Genomic DNA, 23,181 nt, shown 5'->3' on the forward strand with positions numbered 1-23,181 from the left:
TATGAGTGGACACTAACCACATATGAGTCTACACTGCATTGTATGGGTCTACACTGTATTATAGGAGGCTATACTGTATGATATGAATCTATACGGACAATATTGACTTTATTTGGTTCTACACTACAATAATAATAATAATAATAATATTCTAAACCAGGGGGATACTTCTGAGGTCTGCTACAGTAGAGTCTCACTTATCCAACATAAACGGGGCTGGCAGAATGTTGGATAAGCGAATATGTTGGATAATAAGGAGGGATTAAGGAAAAGCCTATTAAACATCAAGTAAGATTATGATTTTACAAATGAAGCACCAAAACATCATGTTAAGAAAACAAATTTGACAGAAAAAGTAGTTCAATATGCAGTAATGCTATGTAGTAATTACTGTATTTACAAATTTAGCACAAAAATATCACGATATATTGAAAACATTGACTACAAAAATGTGTTGGATAATCCAGAACGTTGGATAAGTGAATGCTGGATAAGTGAGACTCTACTGTATTTTGAATGGCGGTCTCCCATCCAGTTCCCAACCAGGGCTGGCCCTGCTTAGCTTCTGAAATAAGTCGGGATCCAGAATTTGGTTCTTGGGTTATTTTAGAAATATATATATATATTAAAACCGGGTTAATGTTGTCCTTGGAGAGGTCGAATATTCCGTCAAAAAGGAATCCCTCCCCAAAAGTTTCCAGAAACTTTTTGAAAATATATATATATATATTATATTATATTATATTATATTATATTATATTATATTATATTATATTATATTATATTATATTATATTATATTATATTATATTATATTATATTATATTATATTATATTTGTTATTTTCCCTGTCTGTTCAAAAGTAAGGGCAAAAAAAGGAACAAAACAGGATCCAAACCGAAGGGAAAATCAACCAAAGCGAAAATGGCCGGGATCACTGGGTTGCTGCGAGTTTTCCGGGCTGCCTTCCCATGTGTTGGTTCCTCCTACTCAGGAGTAAACCATAGATTTCGATGGGATTTCAACCTCTTCCCTGGAATGTATTGACTCTAATGTATATATAACATATATAATCCAACAAGGCTGGTGTGAGAGAGAAAGAAAGGAAGGAAATTGTGTGTTTATTTGGAGGGCAAAATCATTGTGTTGTGTTTTGCGGCCATGAATTTTGCTCCCATTTGGTGCTTGAAACTCCCTAGAAATGCCATCCGAACACTATGCTTCAGACAAAAAAAATCCTCCAGATGCTATTATTATTATTATTATTATTATTATTATTATTATTATTATTATTATTATTATTATTACTATTGCCTGCCTTGAAGAGAGAGATATTGTTGTTGTTATTATTATTACCGTCATCATAATCTATGTATTTGAATTATGCTGGACTCTGCCTTGAAGAGAGAGGAGTAATATATTATCATTACTATTATTATTATTAGTAGTAGTAGTAGTAATGGTAGTATTATAATTATTAGTATTACTATTGCCTGCCTTGAGAGAGGAATGAGATATTGTTATTATTATTATTATCATCGTCATCGTAATCTATGTATTTGAATTATGCTGGACTCTGCCTTGAAGAGAGAGGAGTAAGATATTATTATTATTATTATTATTATTATTATTATTATTACTACTACTACTACTACTATTACTATTACTTGCCTTGAAAAGAGAGGAATAAGATGTTGTTGTTGTTGTTGTTATCATCATCATCATAATCTGTGTATTTGAACTATGCTGGACTCTGCCTTGAAGAGAGAGGAGTAAGATATTATTATTATTATTATTATTATTATTATTATTATTATTATTATTATTATTATTATTATTATTATTACCTGCCTTGAAGAGAGAGGAATAGTATATTGTTATTATTATCATATATATATATGTGTGTGTGTGTGTGTGTGTGTATGTGTGTGTGTGTAATGTATATATATATATATATATATATATATATAACAACAATAATACTACAGTGATCAAAGGAACCCTAATACTAATACTACTAATAATATATTACCCACCTCTCTTTATCGTTACAAAATTATTATTATTATTATTATTATTATTATTATTATTATTACAAGACTTTGTAGGGGAAGGTGTGGGTTTGATTTGAGACACTTGAATGGAATAATAATAATAATAATAATAATAATAATAATAATTAAAAGACTTTGTAGAAGGCGTGAGTTTTATTTGAGAAGTTGAATGGAATTATTATTATTATTATTATTATTATTATTATTATTACAAGACTGTTGGAATAATAATAATAATAATAATAATAACAACAAGGCTTTGTAGGGGAAGGTGTGAGTTTGATTTGAGAAGTTTGAATTGAAGAATTATTATTATTATTATTATTATTACAAGACTGTTGGAATAATAATAATAATAATAATAATAATAATAATAATAATAATAATAATAACAACAACAACAACAAGACTTTGTAGGGGAAGGCGTGAGTTTGATTTGACAAGCTTGAATGGAATTATTATTGTTATTCCAAGACTGTTGGAATAATAATAATAATAATAATAATAATAATAATAATAATAATAATTACAAGACTGTTGGAATAATAATAATAATTACAAGACTGTTGGAATAATAATAATAATAATAATAATAATAATAATAATAATAATAAGACTTTGTAGGTAGTGGAAGGCGTGAGTTTGATTTGAGAAGCTTGAATGGAATTATTATTATTATTATTATTATTATTACAAGACTGTTCGAATAATAATAATAAGAATAATAATAATTACAAGACGGTTGGAATAATAATAATTGGAATAATAATAATAATTACAAGACTGTCGGAATAATAAGAATAAGAATAACAATAACAAGACTTTATAGGGGAAGGCGTGAGTTTGATTTGAGAAGTTGAATTGAAGAATTATTATTATTATTATTACAAGACTTTTGGAATAATAATAAGTATTATTACAAGACTTTGTAGGGGAAGGCGTGAGTTTGATTTGAGAAACTTGAATGGAATAATAATAATTATGATTATAATTATAATTATTATTATTAAAAGACTTTGTAGAAGGCGTGAGTTTTATTTGAGAAGTTGAATGGAATTATTATTATTATTACAAGACTGTTGGAATAATAATAATAATAATAATAATAATAATAATAATAATAATAATAACAACAACAACAAGACTTTGTAGGGGAAGGCGTGAGTTTGATTTGAGAAGCTTGAATGGAATTATTATTATTACAAGACTGTTGGAAGAATAAGAACAATAATTACAAGACTGTTGGAATAATAATAATAATAATAATAATAATAATAATAATAATAATAATAATAATAATAATAATACTTTGTAGGGGAAGGCGTGAATTTGATTTGAGAAGCTTGAATGTCAATTCGGGAGGGAAGGCGAGGGATTCTCCCCGAAAAGCCGAGATCCGGCCCAACGGCTTTGACAACTTAGTTACTAATTATCCCTTCCTCGTCGTCGGGAGCCTATATATTTTTTCACCCCCTTCTTTAGCAAAATATCAACTAAATAAACCCTGCTATTTATTAACTCGATTTAAGGCGCATTTATAAAGCCAGCCGTCGGGGCAGGAGCGGCAAAGGCGGAGCGGCTGGCTCTCCCAAGGTAACGCCGGGGCCGATTAGATTGGGACTCAAACGCCCAAGAGGGGGACACTTTCTCCCCATTCAAGGCAATGGGAACTGGAACAATTTGGGAAGCCGCGGAATCCACTGATTGCAAGCCCATCCATGCCGCCTTTTTGGCTTCGGTTCTTGGGCAGCTCGAGCGCGGGTTCGATCCCAGACAAAGCCGGTGCGGATTGTCTCCTCAAACCCGACTTTAGAAGAATGGGATTTAGTTTGGGGAGGGCATTAAGGACTCCATAGCATTACAGTGGCCTCAAACTGCGTTAATTCTACCCTGTATTGAAAATCCTGTAATCATTATTATTATTACTATTTTGTAACCATAAAGAGAGGTGGTAATATATTATTATTAGTACTATTATGTAATTATTATTATTATTGTTATTTTGTAACCATAAAGAGAGGTGGGTAATAGATTATTATTATTAGTAGTATTATGTTATTGTTATTATTATTATTTTGTAACCATAAGTAGTATTATGTAATTATTATTATTATTATTATTATTATTATTATTATTATTATTTTGTAACCATAAAGAGAGGTGGGTAATAGATTATTATTATTAGTATTATGTAATTATTATTATTATTATTATTATTATTATTATTATTATTTTGTAACCATAAAGAGAGGTGGGTAATAGATTATTATTAGTAGTAGTATGTTATTATTATTATTATTATTATTATTTTGTAACCATAAAGAGAGGTGGGTAATAGATTATTATTATTAGTATTAGTATGTTATTATTATTATTATTATTATTATTGTAACCATAAAGAGAGGTGGGTAATAGATTATTATTAGTAGTAGTATTATGTAATTATTATTATTATTATTTTTGTAACCATAAAGAGAGGTGGGTAATAGATTATTAGTAGTAGTATTATGTAATTATTATTATTATTATTATTATTATTATTATTATTATTATTTTGTAACCATAAAGAGAGGTGGTAATATATTACTAGTATTATTATTATGTTACAATTGTTACTATTTTGTAGCCATAAAGAGAGGTGGGTAATAGATTATTATTATTAGTAGTAGTATTATGTAATTATTATTATTATTATTATTATTATTATTATTATTATTTTGTAACCATAAAGAGAGGTGGGTAATAGATTATTATTAGTAGTAGTAGTAGTAGTATGTAATTATTATTATTATTTTGTAACCATAAAGAGAGGTGGGTAATAGATTATTATTATTAGTAGTAGTATTATGTAATTATTATTATTATTATTATTATTATTTTGTAACCATAAAGAGAGGTGGTAATATATTACTAGTATTATTATGTTATTATTGTTACTATTTTGTAACCATAAAGAGAGGTGAGTAATAGATTATTATTATTATTATTATTATTATTATTATTATGTTGTTGCTGTTGTTATTATTATTATTGTTACTATTTTGTAACCATAAAGAGAAGTGGGTAATATAGTAGTATTGTTATGTAACAATTATTATTATTACTGTTTTGTAACCATAGAGGTAGGTAATAGATGATGATGATGATGATGATGATGATGATGATTATTATTTTGTTGTTGTTGTTGTTGTTATTATTATTGTTACTATTTTGTAACCATAAAGAGAGGTGGGTAATATATTATTATTAGTAGTGTTATTAGTATTAGTATTAGGTGCATGTACCCTGTATTCAATGTCTTGTAATAATAATAATAATCATAATTTTGTAACCCCAAAGAGAGAGACATATTGCTATTATATTATAATATAGTATATTATTATTATTCTGTGCATGCACCCTGTGTTGAAAGCCTTGTAATAATAATAATAATAATAATAATAATAACAACCATAAAGTGAGGTAATACATAATAATAATAACAATGTGCCTGCACTCCGTGTTGAAAATCATACTTATAAGGAGACGTGAGCAATTAATAATAATAATAATAATGATAATAATAATAATAATGTCTAAATAATAATAAGGTACCTGCACCCTGTGTCGAAAGTCAGAGCTATAATGAGAGGCGAGAAATTAATAATAATAACAATGTCTTGAAACCATAAGGAGGGGCAAATAAATAATAATAATAATATGTGTGCTTCCTGTGTTGAATATCTGATTATGATGATGATGATAAGTCTTGAAGTTATGAGAGGTGTGTAATACGTACACAAGCCGTTGTGTATCTTTCTGTAGATGATTTATCGAATTAAATTAATAACAGCCAGCCTTCCACGTGCTGGAAGTTTCAGTTTAAGTTAACTATTTGGCTTTTGCTTGGCCATGGCCTTCCTCTGAGGCCGAGAGAGTGTGACCCTGAGAGTCTTTACCCATCTTTACCTATATTATTATTATTTTATTTAAATCCCCACTTTTTCTCTTCACATACGGGTTCTGATTGATATTATATTAAATATAATATTAATAATACAATACTAAATATAATAATACATTTAATAATAGATATAATATTAATAATACAATACTAAATATAATAATACATTTAATAATACAGACATTTAATAATAGATATAATAATAAATGTATTATTGTTATTATTATTAAGAATAATAATAGGGCTGCTGTGAGTTTTCCAGGCTGTCTGGCCATGTTCCAGAAGCATTCTCTCCTGACGTTTTGCCCACATCTATAGCAGGCATCCTCAGAGGTTGTGAAGTCTGTTGGAAACTAGGCAAGTGGGGTATATATATGTGTGTGTGTGTATATATATATATATATATATATGTGTGTGTGTGTGTGTGTGTGTGTATGTATATATGTATGTATATATATGTATGTATGTATATGCATATATGCATATGTATATGTGTATATGTAGGTATGTATGTATATACAGTAGTCTCGCTTATCAAACCTTCACTTATCCAACATTCTGTATTATCCAACACAGTCTGCCTTTTAGTAGTCAATCTTTTTGTAGTAAACATTGTGATATTTTGGTGTTAAATTCGTTAATACAGTTATTACAACATAACAGAACTATAAATATAATTATACATTTATTTGTAATTTATTATTATAAATATAATAATATATTTATTATTATATTTATTTACTATATATTATATCTATTACATTATATATATTATATTATATATACAGTAGAGTCTCACTTATTCAACATTTTGGATTATCCAACGCATTTTTGTAGTCAATGTTTTCAATACATTGCGATATTTTGGTGCTAAATTCATAAATACAGTAATTACAACAACATTACTATGTATCGAACTGCTTTTTCTGCCAGTTTGTTGTATAACATGATGTTCGGGTGCTTAAATTGTAAAATCATAATGTAATTTTATGTTTAATTGGCTTTTTTCTTAATCCCTCCTTATTGTCCAACATATTTGCTTATCCAACGATTAGCACTGAATGTCCTTGCAGCTTCAAAGCCTGGCTGCTTCCTACCTGGGGGAATCCTTTGTTGGGAAGTGTTTAGCTGGCCCTGATTGTTTCTTGTCTGGAATAGATATAATAGTAATAAATACATATAATAAACACACACACACACACACATATACAGTAGAGTCTCACTTATCCAACATAAACAGCGGCAGAATGCTGGATAAGCGGATATGTTGGATAATAAGGAGAGATTAAGAAAAAGCCTATTAAACATCAAATTAAGTTATGATTTTACAAATTAAGCACCAAAACATACAACAAATTTGACAGAAAACGTAGTTCATTACATATTAATGCTATGTAGTAATTACTGTATTTACGAATTTAGCACCAAAATATCACAATGCATTGAAACATTGACTACAAAAATGCGTTGGATAATCCAAAACGTTGGATAAGTGAGACTCTGCTGTATATATAATATAATATATATAATGTAATAGATATAATATATAGTAAATAAATATAATAATAAATATATTATTAAATAAATATATATTTTATTCATAATAAATATAATATAATATAACTAGCTATTCCCGGCCACGCGTTGCTGTGGCGTTGTCTGGTGGTGTTGATGAGAAATTGTTGAGGTAGTGGTGGTATTGAATGTCTGTTGTATGGTTGTCTTTATGTTTAGTATGCACACTGAAGTGGATTATATGGCAGTGTGGAATCATGATAATCCAGTGCAAAGCAGATAATATAAGATTCTAAATGGGTTATATAGCTGTGTGGAAGGGCCTTGAGTCTACACTGCCATATAATCCAGTTAAAATCTGTTAATCTGTGGAAGAGGCCTAAGTGAGGCCTAACTGTGCCTGTCCCCTGGGCTGAGGAGGTTGCTAGGAGACCAAGTGGGCGGAGCTTTGCCTTCTAACTGGCAGCAATTGGATAAAAACTATTATTCCTCTCCCTGTAATTAGGACTTTATTTTTCTTTTCTTTTTGTTGTATCAACCTAGAGCCGTGAATGATGGGTTGTGTTGTCAAATTTCAAGGTTGGGGGTCCTGTAGTTTTGTTGTTTTGTCCGCTGCCCTGATGCCATCACTCTTTTATATATATAGATATAATACATATATTATTATACTAATAACTAGCTGTGCCCGGCCACGCATTGCTGTGGTGAAGTATGGTGGTATGGGAAATAAAGTATTGAGGAATTGGTGGTAGTTACAATTATTGCTCTCCCTCTAATTAGGACTTTATTTTTCTTTTCTTTTTGTTGTATCAACCTGGAGGCATGGATGATGGGTTGTGTTGTCAAATTTCGAGGTTGGGGGGCCTGTAGTTTTGTTGTTTTGTGGGTCGCCGTGATGCCATCACTCATTTATATATATAGATAGCCATTGCCACCTTATTGTAAGCATCCAAACTAACCACCCAAACTGAACGATTTTTGTCTCTGCTTAGTTTTGGATCTGTCTTTGTCTTGGACTTTGCTTTGTTTGCTTGCCTTTCTCCCTCCTGTTTGGGGACAGATCAGAAAAAGGAGTTCCTTTGGTCCTTGGGAAACAAACAAACAAACAAAAGGTGTGGGATTTATAATGACCTGAACTGAACGGCATGTTCTTGTAGGTGGAGGACGAAGAAAAGCGTAAGTTGGGATCCGTCCTTGAAAAATAAACAAGGACTCAAAACAAAAACCCACCCAGCATTTGGACAATGTGGAAGTATTGCTAGGACTGGGATTCAGATGGGAATTGTTGTCCAATATTTCCACAATGGGGTTGTGTGTGGGTGTGGGTCTGCACAGATGGAGGAGAAGAGCAGCAGAGGCCCTGTTGTGCAAAGTTTGTGCTTCTGGGGCAAAGTTCTCCTCCTGTGCAAACAAAGCAAGCAAGCCGCTGAGCGAGCGGCTTGGCAGAGAGAGACCATGGCCCTGTTTGCTGTGAGACGAGGCCTTTGTCCTTGGGAAGGGGCCGGGGACCGAGTTCGAAACCCCCATCCACGTCACCCACCTGTCTGTTTGTTCCAAGGACAAAACTAGACCCTAAGAACACAATCTAAACCCTCCCGACTGATGGCCATCCAGGCTCTGCTTTAGAAACCTCCAGAGCAGGAGACAGCCCTATTGCAAAGCCGGGAAATAAATATGAAATATCCTTCTTATTGGATTGCTGTGAGTTTTCCGGGCTGTATGGTGTGTGTGTATCAACGTGTGTAAAAACATCATGGACGAGAAATTAATTTCCTTCCATTCACAAGAAAGAATATTCATGTATAATACAGTTATTCCTATTATGTTATATTTTGCACACTTGTTTGTACAGTAGAGTCTCACTTATCCAACACTCGCTTATCCAACATTCTGGATTATCCAAGGCATTTTTGTAGTCAATGTTTTCAATATAAGTCGAGTCTCACTTATCCAAGATAAACAGGCCGGCAGAACATTGGATAAGCTAAAATCTTGGATAATAAGGAGGGATTAAGGAAAAGCCTATTAAACATGAAATTACATTATGATTTTACAAATTAAGCACCAAAACATCATGTTTTACAAGAAATTGACAGAAAAAGCAGTTCAATACACAGTAATGTTAGGTAGTAATTACTGTACAGTAGAGTCTCACTTATCCAACATAAACGGGCCGGCAGAACGTTGGATAAGCGAATATGTTGGATAATAAGGAAATATTAAAGAAAAGCCTATTAAACATTAAATTAGGTGATGATTTTACAAATTAAGCACCAAAACATCATGTTATACAACAAAATTGACAGAAAAAGTAGTTCAATATGCAGTAATGCTATGTAGTAATTACTGTATTTACGAATTTAGCACCAAAATATCACGATATATTGAAAACATTGACTACAAAAATGCGTTGGATAATCTAGAACGTTGGATAAGCAAGTGTTGGATAAGTGAGACTCTACTGTATTCCTATTATGTTATATTTTGCACACTTGTTTGTAATTACATATAGCAAGCACCTTTTTGTTCTGTGTCTCAGATTTGTTTTGGGTTTTTCATATAAATTAAAAAGAATACAAAATTAATAATAATAATAATAATAATAATAATAATAATGCAGTAGAGTCTCACTTATCCAAGCTAAACGGGCCGGCAGAATGTTGGATAAGCGAATATGTTGGATAATAAGGAGGGATTAAGGAAAAGCCTATTAAACATCAAATTAGGTTATGATTTTATAAATTAAGTGCCAAAACAACAAATTTGACAGAAAAAGTAATTCAATATGCAGTAATGCTATGTAGTAATTACTGTATTTACGAATTTAGCACCAAAATATCATGATATATTGAAAACATTGACTACAAAAATGCGTTGGATAATCCAGGACCTTGGATAAGTGAGACTCTACTGCATTTACGAATTTAGCACCAACACATGGCAACATTTACTACAAAAACAATGACGACTAAAAGGCAGACTGTGCCTTGGATAATACAGAACCTTGTACAGTAGAGTCTCACTTATCCAACGTTCTGGATTATCCAACACATTTTTGTAGTCAATGTTTTCAAAACATTGTGATGTTTTGGTGCTACATTTGTAAATACAGTAATTACTACATAGCATTACTGCATATTGAATTACTTTTTCTGTCAAATTTGTTGTATAACATGATGTTTTGGCACTTAATTTATAAAATCATAACCTAATTTGATGTTTAATAGGCTTCTCCTTAATCACTCCTTATTATCCAACATATTCGCTTATCCAACATTCTGCCGGCCTGTTTATGTTGGATAAGTGAGACTCTACTGTATAAGTGAAGCTTGGATAAGTGAGACTCTACTGTATAAGTGAAGCTTGGATAAGTGAGACTCTACTGTACAGTATAATTGCAATATAACATTACTGCGTATTGAACTACAGTAGAGTCTCACTTATCCAACACTCGCTTATCCAACGTTCTGATTATCCAACGCATTTTTGTAGTCAATGTTTTCAATATATTGTGATATTTTGGTGCTAAATTCGTAAATACATTAATTACTACATAACATTACTGCATATTGAACTACTTTTTCTGTCAAATTTGTTGTAAAACATGATGTTTTGGTGCTTCATTTGTAAAATCATAACCTAATTTGATGTTGAATAAGCTTTTCCTCAATCCCTCCTTATTATCTAAGATATTCGCTTATCCAACGCTTATGCCGGCCTGTTTAGCTTGGATAAGTGAGACTCTACTATTTGCTGTCCTATTTTACTATCCTTTATTTACTGTCCTAACGCCCCCTAACAAAGGAGGGAGCAGCCAGGCTTTGAAGCTGCAAGTCTATTCATATTATTCTATAATACTCCCCTTCTATCCTGTTTTATAAACAACGTTTTGAACCATGTTGTGCATGAAGCAAAGCAATCCATTCCTGAGTTGAAACTCATGGATTATTTTCAGAGAGAGAGAATGAGTGGCGTCGGCGTTATCCCACCTGTTTTCTTGGACTTTGAGCCGCTTCCTTGTATAACCAGATTTTATAGGGAGAGATAGTAAAACCGCCCGGTGCTTCGGAAAGGAGACTTTTGCCCGTCGTAGTGTTTTATTAGGCCTGAATGAATGGAGTTGGACACCTTGGAGACCTTGTAAGAGTGTTGTTGCCTCACCAAACTACAACTCCCAGCATCCCATAGCATTGAGTCCAAGTGGTATGAAACTGCATCCATTCAACAGTGTAGATCAGGGGTCCCCAAACTAAGGCCCGGGGGCCGGATGTGGCCCTCCAAGGTCATTTACCTGGCCCATGCCCTCATTTATAATATAATATTTTTATATCAGTTTTAATAATATAATATATTATATATACATACGACATTGATAATATTGTCATGTTATACGATGTAATACTAATATTAATACCATATATAGTAGAGTCTCACTTATCCAAGCCTCACTTATCCAAGCTTCTGGATAATCCAAGCCATTTTTGTAGTCAATGTTTTCAATATATCATGATATTTTGGTGCTAAATTCATAAATACAGTAATTACAACATAACATTACTGCGTATTGAGCTGCTTTTTGTCAAATTTCTTGTAAAACATGATGTTTTGATGCTTAATTTGTAAAATTATAATGTTATGTTTAATAGGCTTTTTTCTTAATCTCTCCTTGTTAGCTGGCCCTGATTGTTTCCTTCCTGGAATTCCCAATTTCCCTGCTTTCAGAATGTTGCTCTTTATTTAATGTCCTGGTTTTAGAGATTATATTGTTCTGTATTATTATACCACAGTAAATATTTCATATTACATTATTTGCATTAGAGTCTCACTTATCCAACATTCAGTTATCCACAATGTTCTGGATTATCCAACGCAGTCGGCCTTTTAGTAGTCAATGTTTTTGTAGTCAATGTTTTCAATACATTGTGATGTTTTGGTGCTAAATTCGTAAATACAGTCATTACTACATACCGGTAGCATCTCCGTGCATTGAACTACTTTTTCTGTCAAATTTGTTGTATAACATGATGTTTTGGTGCTTACTTTGTAAAATCATAACCTAATTTGAGGTTTAATAGGCTTTTCCTTAATTCCTCCTTATTATCCAAGATATTTGCTTATCCAAGTTTCTGCCGGCCCGTTTAGCTTGGATAAGTGAAACTTTACTGTAATAATATTAATTACATGTTATATATTACATATAATATTACAGTATAGTGGTATAGTTCAATATAGTAATATATAATTCTAATATTGTGCTATGCTAATTATATATATAAAAGAGTGATGGCATCAGGGCAGCGGACAAAACAACAAAACTACAGGCCCCCCAACCTCGAAATTTGACAACAAAACCCATCATCCACGCCTCTAGGTTGATACAACAAAAAGAAAAGAAAAATAAAGTCCTAATTAGAGAGAGAGGAATAATTGCTTTTATCCAATTGCTGCCAGTTAGAAGGCTAAGCTCCTCCAACTTGGTCTCCTAGCAACCCAATAAAAAATAATAAAAAACACTAAAAATTAATGCAATAAAATACTATAATAACAGAAAATAACTAAAAATAATACAAGAAAATAAAATATAATAAATAAAAATATAACTTACAATAAAATTTATAAAAAATTGCAAATAACGTCAAATAAAAATTACACAACAATTTTTAACCAATACCACCACCACTTTGCCACAGCAACGCATGGCCGGGCACAGCTAGTATTACATATAATATTATAGTATAGTGGTATAGTTCAGTATAGTAATATATAATTCTAATATTGTGCTATGCTAATAATATAATATATTGTATGTACATACAGCTGCTCTGAGTTCCCTTCGGGGTGAGAAAGGTGGGATATAAATGTAGTAAATAAATGTAGTAAATGAATAAATAAATAATTTTAGACTTAGGCTTGCCCACTTGACTTGAAGGCACACAACAACAACAACAATCCTAATTAACTTGACTATCTCATTGGCCTGATAGGTTTATGTTGGTTAAAATTGTTTTCATTTTAAAATATTTTATTGTTCTTTCATTGTTGTTGTTTTGCACTACAAATAAGACATGTGCAGTGTGCATAGGGATTTGTTCGTATTTCTTTTTCAAATGATAACCCGGCCCCTCAACAGTCTGAAGGATTGTGGACCGGCCCCCTGCTTAAAAAGTTTGGGGAGCCCTGGTGTAGATGCACCTCTAGGCCACGGCTAGAGAGACTTCCGGAGTCATATACACTTCTTGGAGTTGTCGCTTTGGTGTACACAAAGGTCCCAACAAAGCCGGAGAAAGGAATTCTTGGCATATTTCTGTTGACAATGTTGTCGAGTCGTATTTACTCGCCCTTGTTTTGCGACGATGGTGACGAAAGCGCTCCGAAACCCTCTGCGTTTGGGCAGTTTCCACCCGGGAGTGGCCTGTGGGGCCGGTTTCCGTGACCTTCCCCATGCGCCGGCTGTGCGCTTGCGTGACTCAGCCGACACCTGACTTTGATCCATGGCAACACTGGGAGGCCACAGGCGTTCGGTTTGATCACCAAACCGGCTTCTATCCCTCATTTTCTCCTCGTGGTTCCAAACCTGTGGTCCGCAAGAACTAAAATATGGTCCGCGGTCTCACTGTTGCTACTACGGATAATAATACAGCCAAACCAAAAAATATTTTTTCTTGGTGTTTTCATTTTTAGGCCTGTTCCTGGGGTTATTTGGGATGCGGATTCAGATATTGTATTGGATAGACCACATCAGCTCTAGATTATGAAATATGGTTTTCTGTGGGCGAGCAGATGGAGACTATTTGATGGCATTTGTATTGGATAGACCACATCAGCTCTAGGTTATGAAATATGGTTTGTGTGGGCAAGCGGATTGCGACTACTGGATGGCAATTGTATTGGATAGACCACATCAGCTCTAGATTATGAAATAATGGTTTTCTGTGGGCGAGCGGATTGCGACTACTGGATGGCATTTGTATTGGATAGACCACATCAGCTCTAGATTATGAAATACGGGTTTCTGTGGGCAAGCAGATGGAGACTACTTGATGGCATTTGTATTGGATAGACCACATCAGCTCTGGATTATGAAATATGGTTTTCTGTGGGCAAGCGGATTGCGACTACTGGATGGCATTTGTATTGGATAGACCACATCAGCTCTGGGTTATGAAATATGGTTTTCTGCGGGCAAGCGGATTACGACTACTGGATGGCATTTGTATTGGATAGACCACATCAGCTCTAGATTATGAAATACGGTTTTCTGTGGGCAAGCAGATGGAGACTACTTGATGGCATTTGTATTGGACAGACCACATCAGCTCTGGATTATGAAATATGGTTTTCTGTGGGCAAGCTGATGGCAACTACTGGATGGCATTTGGGGTGCTGATTCAATATTGTATTGGATAGACCACATCAGCTCTAAATATGGTTTCTGCGGGTGACTACTGGATGGCATATGTTCTGCATAAGAAACTAGAGCTGATGTGGTCTATCCAATGCAATTTTCTGAATCAGCATCTCAAATAACCAAACCGAATCTAAAGTCAAATACTGATTCGTAACCCTTTTGGGACTAATGGTGAGAGTGGTCCCTGGTCAAAAAACGTTGGTAACCAAGTTTGTGAGACCATCCACATAGTTCAACGCCACTTTTGACTCCACCCTAGGGAACCCAGGGCTTTGTTGTGACAGCAATAGAAAAGGATAAACATTTCACCGAATGATAAGAATCTCATAGCATTGAGCCATGGCTAAGGTGTGGATGGAGGCAATGTGCACTTCAGTTTCCTAACCCTGTTCCTTTTCAACATTAGAGACGTAAAACACACTCCTAATGGTTGTGTTTCCCTCTTCCTTTTAGCGAGGACCCATGGCGGGCGGCCAAAATGATCAAGGGCTACATGCAACAGCACAACATCCCTCAAAGGGAGGTGGTGGACGTCACGGGGTTGAACCAGTCCCATCTCTCCCAGCACCTCAACAAGGGAACCCCCATGAAAACCCAGAAGCGGGCCGCCCTCTACACCTGGTACGTCCGGAAGCAGAGGGAGATCCTTCGGCGTAAGTACTGTTGTTGTTGTTGTTGTTGTGTTGATCACCGTTGCTAGCGAGAGTTTTACATTGTTCGCATGTCAAAACCACAAAAGATCATGTCCCAAACCATTAGCCCCATGAGGAGAAATAAATATAAAATAAATATTATAATAATAGTTCTACAGAAAACAAACCTGGGCTACCAAACAGCAAGAATTCACCAAAAAATTTCCCACTTGCTGTACATGGATGATCTAAAGCTTTACGGAAAATCAGAAACAGAAATCCAATCACTAACCAACACAGTCAAAATCTTCAGCACTGACATCAGTATGGAGTTCAGCCTAGACAAATGTGCACATGTGTTTCAAATAATAATGATGATGATGATGATGATGTTGACTGGCTATATCTGCCTAGAAGATCAGGAGGCAGAGGACAAGCAGTCAAAGAAGAAGAACATGCCCTGGCAGAATATGTAAAGCAAAGTGAAGAACCTGCTTTGATTGAAGTCAAAAATCAGAAACTCCTCAAAGCACAGCAGACAAAAAACCAGTACAAGAAAGCCGCACTACAAACTAGAGCTGACAGCTGCCACAACAAAACACTGCATGGAAAGTTCCTTGACAAAATTGAAGGAAAAGCTGATAAGGAGAAGACCTGGCTGTGGCTCACGAATGGGACCCTGAAGAAGGAGACAGAAGGCCTGATCCTTGCAGCCCAGGAGCAAGACATCAGGACAAAGACAATTAAGGCCAAGATCGAAAAATCAGCTGATGACCCAAAATGCAGACTGTGCAAGGAAACCGACGAAACCATGGATCATATCCTCAGCTGCTGTAAGAAAATCGCACAGACAGACTACAAACAGAGGCACAACTACGTGGCCCAAATGATTCAATGGAACTTATGCCTCAAGTACCACCTCCCAGCAGCAAAGAACTGGTGGGATCACAAACCTGCAAAAGTATTGGAAAATGAGCACGCAAAGATACTGTGGGACTTCCGAATCCAGACTGACAAAGTTCTGGAACACAATACACCAGGCATCACAGTTATATCAAGCGATTATATTTCATTAAAATACATTTCAATCTCTGAAAGTGACTTAGTGCCAAAACCAAAGCAACCCCCTGACCTTTGGATTATACTGTGAAGCATGGCTGGGCAAAGTGCAACTTTCCCAGATCTTTTTGGACTAGGCTGCTATATATATGTGTGTGTGTGTGTGTGAACTAGTTGGACTATGTATGCTGAATCCACAAAGGATCCATCTAGGAGCATTTGTGGATCATATCTATATCTATCTATCTATCTATCTATCTATCTATCTATCTATCTATCTATCTATCTATCTATCTATCTATCTATCTATCCTAGCTTTGCCCGGCCACGCGTTGCTGTGGCTTATGGGAATCATTTGTTGGCCAGGTGGAATAGCAGTGAATAGCCTTTCAGCCTCAAAGCCTGGCTGTTTTCTGGAGTAGCTGGAGTAGTACCCTCAATCCAAGAGCCTGGCTCTTGGCTACTTCCTTAGTAGGGGAATCCTTGTTTGGCCAGCTTGAACTGCACTGAATAGTCTTGCAGCTACAAAGCCTGGCCGCTTTCTACATAGGGCATCCTTTCTAGGTCTGGTTGTATGGGACAGAGTAGCCTCGTGGCTTCTGAGCTTGGGGGTTTTCTATCTAGGGGAAATCTTGGTTGGCCAGGTTGAACAGTACTGAATAGCCTTGCTGCTTGCAAGCTTGGCTGCTTTCTACCTTGCGGAATCCTTGGTTGGCCAGTTTGAATAGCAATTAATAGTCTCAGTGTGGCAGGTATGAATGCTGCAATTAGCCACCTTGATTAGCATTTAATGGCCTTGCAGCTTCAAAGCCTGTTTGCTTCCTTCCTGGGGGAATCCTTTGTTGGGAAGTGTTAGCTGGCCCTGATTGTTTCCTTTCTGGAATTCCCAATTTCCCTGCTTTCAGAATGTTGCTTTTTATTTAATGTCCTGGTTTTAGAGATTATATTGTTCTGTATTATTATACCACAGTAAATATTTCATATTACAGTAGAGTCTCACTTATCCAACATTCACTTATACAATGTTCTGGATTATCCAATGCAGTCGGCCTTTTAGTAGTCAATGTTTTTGTAGTCAATGTTTTCAATACATGTGATGTTTTGGTGCTAAATTCGTAAATACAGTAATTACTAGATAGCATCTCCGCGCATTGAACTACTTTTTCTGTCTAATTTGTTGTATAACATGATGTTTTGGTGCTTAATTTGTAAAATCATAATCTATTTTGACGTTTAATAGACTTTTCCTTAATCCCTTCTTATTATCCAACATGTTCGCTTATCCAACATTCTGCCGGGGTGTTTATGTTGAATAAGTGAGACTCTACTGTATATAATCTTATATTATCTGCTTAGAACTGGATGATAGAAGGCTCCTTCCACACAGCTTTATAAACTGCACACTGCAGTGCATTATATGGCAGTGTGGACTCCAGATAATCCAGTTCAAAGCAGATAATATAAGATTATAAATGGGTTATATAGCTGTGTGGAAGGGCCTTGGGTCTACACTGTCATATAATCCAGTTAAAATCAGATAATCTGTATTTTATAGGCAGTGTGGAAGAGGCCTGATTGAAGCGGCCCTGGGCACCATCAAATGGCTGAGTGGGTTGCTAGGAGACAAAGTGGGCGGAGCTTAGCCTTCTAACTAGCAGCAATGGGAAAAAAATTATTAATCTCCCTCTAATTAGGACTTTATTTTTCTTGTTTTTTTTATGTCTAAACACAGTGGGGATGACCATGTCTTTTGTGGCCAAGTTTCGTGGGTTTTGGGTGTTTAGTTTTGCTGTTTACTTTAAGGCAGAAATGGTCAGAACATTTATATGTGTATGTATAGTAATGCTATATAGTAATTACTAGGCATGTCCGAGCGATGAAAAAAATGTTTCAATTCTTGTTTCTAAAGTAGGGGGTGCTGGCGCTTCGATATAGAGAGTATTTCCGATTTTTTCACCCAAAAATTTCAGATATTTCCGAAAATTCGTAATGATTCTAAATGTTTCTAAAATGGCAGGCGCGCATGCGCAATCGCTACACATCAGGCTTGTATGGCAATCTTCCATGTGGATGCAGAGGACGTTAGCCCCCACCTTTGCGTCCATTGTGGAAGCTTCTGATTGGCTGGGGAGCGGCAGCCATATTAGGCTGTGCTAAGCTCCCATTCAAGGTAGGTTGCAGAAACAAAAAATATATTTTTAAAAATATATTAAAAAAAATTTTGGGGGGGAAAAAAATTAACGAAACATTAAGAGACAATTAGAGAATGGGCCAACAATGGTTCGAATTACATTGCTGGTTGCGCTGTGAGACAATGTCTCGGAATGCGTATCAAAAAGCGAGAACAATCCGAAATAATTCCGATATACGATTCAAAACAATTTTTGGACATGTCTAGTAATTACTGTATTTACGAATTTAGCACCAAAATATCACGATGTATTGAAAACATTGACTACAAAAATGTGTTGGATAATCCAGAATGTTGGATAAGCGAATGTTGGATAAGTGAAACTCTACTGTATATATGAATGATACACACACGCATATATATATGGATTGTTCTGACTGGTTGTAGCTCTCCAAGGTCTATGCCAAATGTATCTTCTATAGACCTACAACTCATAGCTTCCCAACCAGGGGACAAAACCTTCTGGTCTCCCCTTTGTCATCTTGGTCCTTCATTTGGGGAGAAAAGGTTGCTGCAGAGGAGATATCTTCTCCTCTTGTCTCCACAGATCTGAGCGAAATTCAAGAGACCATTGTGTCCTTGAAGGAACAATGCCGTTCAGATGAGGTGATCCAATTAGCGGGCGGCCGTCTCGCACATCCAGAGATAATATTGTTGACTGTTTCTTTCTTTGTTTCCCCCTCTCTCTGGGGTTGTAGCAAAGCTAACAGAGATCCGTAGGTGTTGCTTAGGATCATTATCGCCCAGATGAATGGGACGCCCAGAAGGGAGCATCCCATCAAGGGCACATATGGAGGTTCTACGAGGGTTGAATGAAAAGTAATGCCTCCACCTTCGTAACTCCTCAAGAGATGGCAGTCCTGGTCTGCGGCAGGTACTACAGTTCCATTTGGAGGGAAGCCTTAGCATTGAACGGTTGTGTTGTTAAAGTGCGAAGTATGGAACCCTGCACAGACGGGGAAGCCTTAGCATTGAACGGTTGTGTTGTTAAAATGCAAAGTATGGAACCCTGCGCAGACGGGGAAGCCTTAGCATTGAACGGTTGTGTTGTTAAAATGCAAAGTATGGAACCCTTTGCAGACGGGGAAGCCTTAGCATTGAACGGTTGTGTTGTTAAAGTGCAAAGTATGGAACCCTTTGCAGACGGGGAAGCCTTAGCATTGAACGGTTGTGTTGTTAAAGTGAGAAGTATGAAACCCTACGCAGACGGGGAAGCCTTAGCATTGAACAGTTGTGTTGTTAAAGTGTGAAGTATGGAACCCTGCACAGATGGGGAAGCCTTAGCATTGAACGGTTGTGTTGTTAAAATGCAAAGTATGGAACCCTACGCAGACGGGGAAGCCTTAGCATTGAACGGTTGTGTTGTTAAAATGCAAAGTATGGAACCCTGCACAGATGGGGAAGCCTTAGCATTGAACAGTTGTGTTGTTAAAGTGCGAAGTATGGAACCCTGGACAGATGGGGAAGCCTTAGCATTGAACGGTTGTGTTGTTAAAGTGAGAAGTATGGAACCCTGCGTAGATGGGGAAGCCTTAGCATTGGACGGTTGTGTTGTTAAAGTGTGAAGTATGGATTCAGGAATCAGCATATTATTATTATTATTATTATTATTAGATACACAACAAGATTAGTACATCAAATAAGACCACTATGCTGGCTTTTGTATTTGTTTTCAAGTGCTGGCCAAGGTCTTTAGGCACTGTGCTCAGTGTGCCAACCACCACTGGGACCACCATGACTGGCTTGAGTCTTTCAAGTTCGATCTTTGAATCCTCATATCGTGTTAGCTTATTATTGTCATCATCACTATTATTTCCCTCCTTTGGGACAAGTGCTTCTTGAACTTTGGCACCTCAGGTTACATCTATATTATTATTATTATTATTATTATTATTATTATTATTATTATTATTATTATTATTTCCCTCCTTTGCGGCAACTGCTTCTTGAACTTTGACACCTCAGGCTACATCATCATCATCATCATTATTATTATTATTATTATTATTATTATTATTTCCCTCCTTTGCGGCAACTGCTTCTTGAACTTTGGCGCCTCAGGTTACATCTATAGTAGTAGTAGTAGTAATAATAATAATAATTTTAAATGTACGTCTTATTACCACTGTATTTTCATCTTTGGTTCTGCATTATTTCAATGTATGTATTTTGTAGAAATACGTTTTAACATATGCATTTTATATAATGGTGATGACAAAGTGTGTTTTTCGCTATGTTGTAACCTGCCTCGAGCCCAAGTACGAAATAAATTTTTTATTATATATATATATACATGCATACATACATAATATATTAGTAGTAGTATATTATTAATAAGATATAATATAAATACATAATAATGAAAAATTCTTATATATTATATGTAGACATTACTTAATAATAATATATAGGAGCTGCAGTAGTGACACGATGATAATAATAATAATAATAATAATAATAAATAAATAAATAAATAACATAGTGTATATTGAATGTTTACCTACCTGTGTATGTTGTAATCCCTTGGGGAGATAGAGCGGAATATAAACAAAGTGTATTATTATTATTATTATATTATTATTATTATTAACCTGCAAAACCCCAAATGTCTTTGGCCATGTGCAGAAAGCTGGAAATGAAAGGGGAAGCCTTTACCTTTGTTTGTGTATGTCATTGTTATTCCACTGTATTAAAAGCACTGAATGTTTGCCTATCTGTGTATGTTGTAATCCCTTGGGGAGATAGAGCGGAATATAAACAAAGTGTATTATTATTATTAACCTGCAAAACCCCAAGTGTCTTTGGCCATCTGCAGAAAGCTGGAAATGAAAGGGGAAGCCTTTACCTTTGTTTGTGTATGTCATTGTTATTCCACTGTATTAAAGGCACTGAATGTTTGCCTATCTGTGTATGTTGTAATCCCTTGGGGAGATAGAGCGGAATATAAACAAAGTGTATTATTATTATTAACCTGCAAAACCCCAAGTGTCTTTGGCCATCTGCAGAAAGCCGGAAATGAAAGGGGAAGCCTTTACCTTTGTTTGTGTATGTCATTGTTATTCCACTGTATTAAAGGCACTGAATGTTTGCCTATCTGTGTATGTTGTAATCCCTTGGGGAGATAGAGCGGAATATAAACAAAGTGTATTATTATTATTATTATTATTATTATTATTATTATTATTATTATGAACCTGCAAGACCCCAAATGTCTCTGGCCATCTGCAGGAAAGCCAATGGCTCAATGCATGCAATGAGTGTTCTTTGAGTGGCGGGGGCTCTGAGCCCGATCACGTCTGCTCCTTTCTCTTTCAGAGTTCAACCAGACAGTCCAGGGTTGTGGAACTATGACAGACAAAAGCAGTCAAGATCAGCTGCTGTTTCTCTTTCCAGAGTTTAACCAGCAAAGCCAAGGCGGGGGCCACCTGGACGACCCCTGCGCCGAAACGCCCAGCAAGAAGATGCGGCGCAACCGCTTCAAGTGGGGCCCGGCCTCCCAGCAGATCTTGTACCAGGCCTACGACCGGCAGAAGAACCCCAGCAAGGAGGAGAGGGAGGCCCTGGTCGAGGAGTGCAACAGGTAAGAAGAAACAGAGGCATCAATAAACACATGGGCAGGTGCCTTGCCCTGAAACGGCAGCTTCTTGGCCGACGGCAGGGCTTTTGTTGTTGGAAAGCACACCTCCATTGTGCGGCATGTTTGGCATGTTCCGTGTCAAAGGGAAAAGAACCTACTCTTCTCGGTACTTAGCATAAGTCAACAACAGAGGAGAGGCAGCGTGGTTGTAGGATTTTGGGACTCGGCCTACTACGGAGCGGGCGTTTACATTCACCCGTGAAATCAGGCGCCAGTCCGGAATGGAAATTTTAGATATTTTACATATTCAGTCAGTTTATTAACACTTTATTTTAATAAAATATATTATTATTATACCATCATGATGATGTTTTTAAACTATTTTATTATATATATATATATATATATATATATATATATATATATATATATATTGTGAAACTGGTGTGAGAGAATTGGCCATCTGCAAGGACGTTGCACAGGGGAGGCCCGGATGTTTTGATGTGGGAGGCTTCTCTCATGTCCCTGTATGGGAAGCTAGAGCTGACAGACGGGAGCTCTCCAAGCTCCCCGGATTCGAACTGCCAACCTTTCGGTCAGCAGTTCAGCCGGCACATGGGTTTAACCCATTGCGCCACTGGGGGTTCCATATTATATAGCTGTGTGGAAGGGCCTTGAGTCTACACTGCCATATAATCCAGTTAAAATCAGATAATCTGTATTTTATAGGCAGTGTGGAAGAGGCCTAAGTGAGGCCTAACTCTTCCTGTCCCCTGGGTTGAGTGGGTTGCTAGGAGACCAAG

General features: G+C 35.6%; 1 protein-coding gene across 3 annotated transcripts in view; it reads left to right on the forward strand.

Annotated features, from left to right (window-relative positions):
• Positions 1-23,181, forward strand: part of LOC100562186 (hepatocyte nuclear factor 1-beta) — a 68,698-nt gene that overhangs the window by 2,698 nt on the left and 42,819 nt on the right. Inside the window, exons 1-3 of one of the 3 annotated variants that reach the window (XM_062960117.1) lie at positions 3,693-3,835; positions 15,373-15,572; positions 22,117-22,381. In XM_062960117.1, the coding sequence (XP_062816187.1) occupies positions 3,717-3,835; positions 15,373-15,572; positions 22,117-22,381 (584 nt within the window). In that variant the 5' untranslated portion in view covers positions 3,693-3,716. Of the gene's footprint in view, positions 1-3,692; positions 3,836-15,372; positions 15,573-22,116; positions 22,382-23,181 lie in introns of those variants that run through there. The other 2 variants (XM_062960116.1, XM_062960115.1) reach the window with 2 other exon arrangements.

Source organism: Anolis carolinensis, unplaced genomic scaffold (genome assembly GCF_035594765.1).
Source record: "Anolis carolinensis isolate JA03-04 unplaced genomic scaffold, rAnoCar3.1.pri scaffold_7, whole genome shotgun sequence".
Lineage (NCBI taxonomy): Eukaryota > Metazoa > Chordata > Lepidosauria > Squamata > Dactyloidae > Anolis > Anolis carolinensis.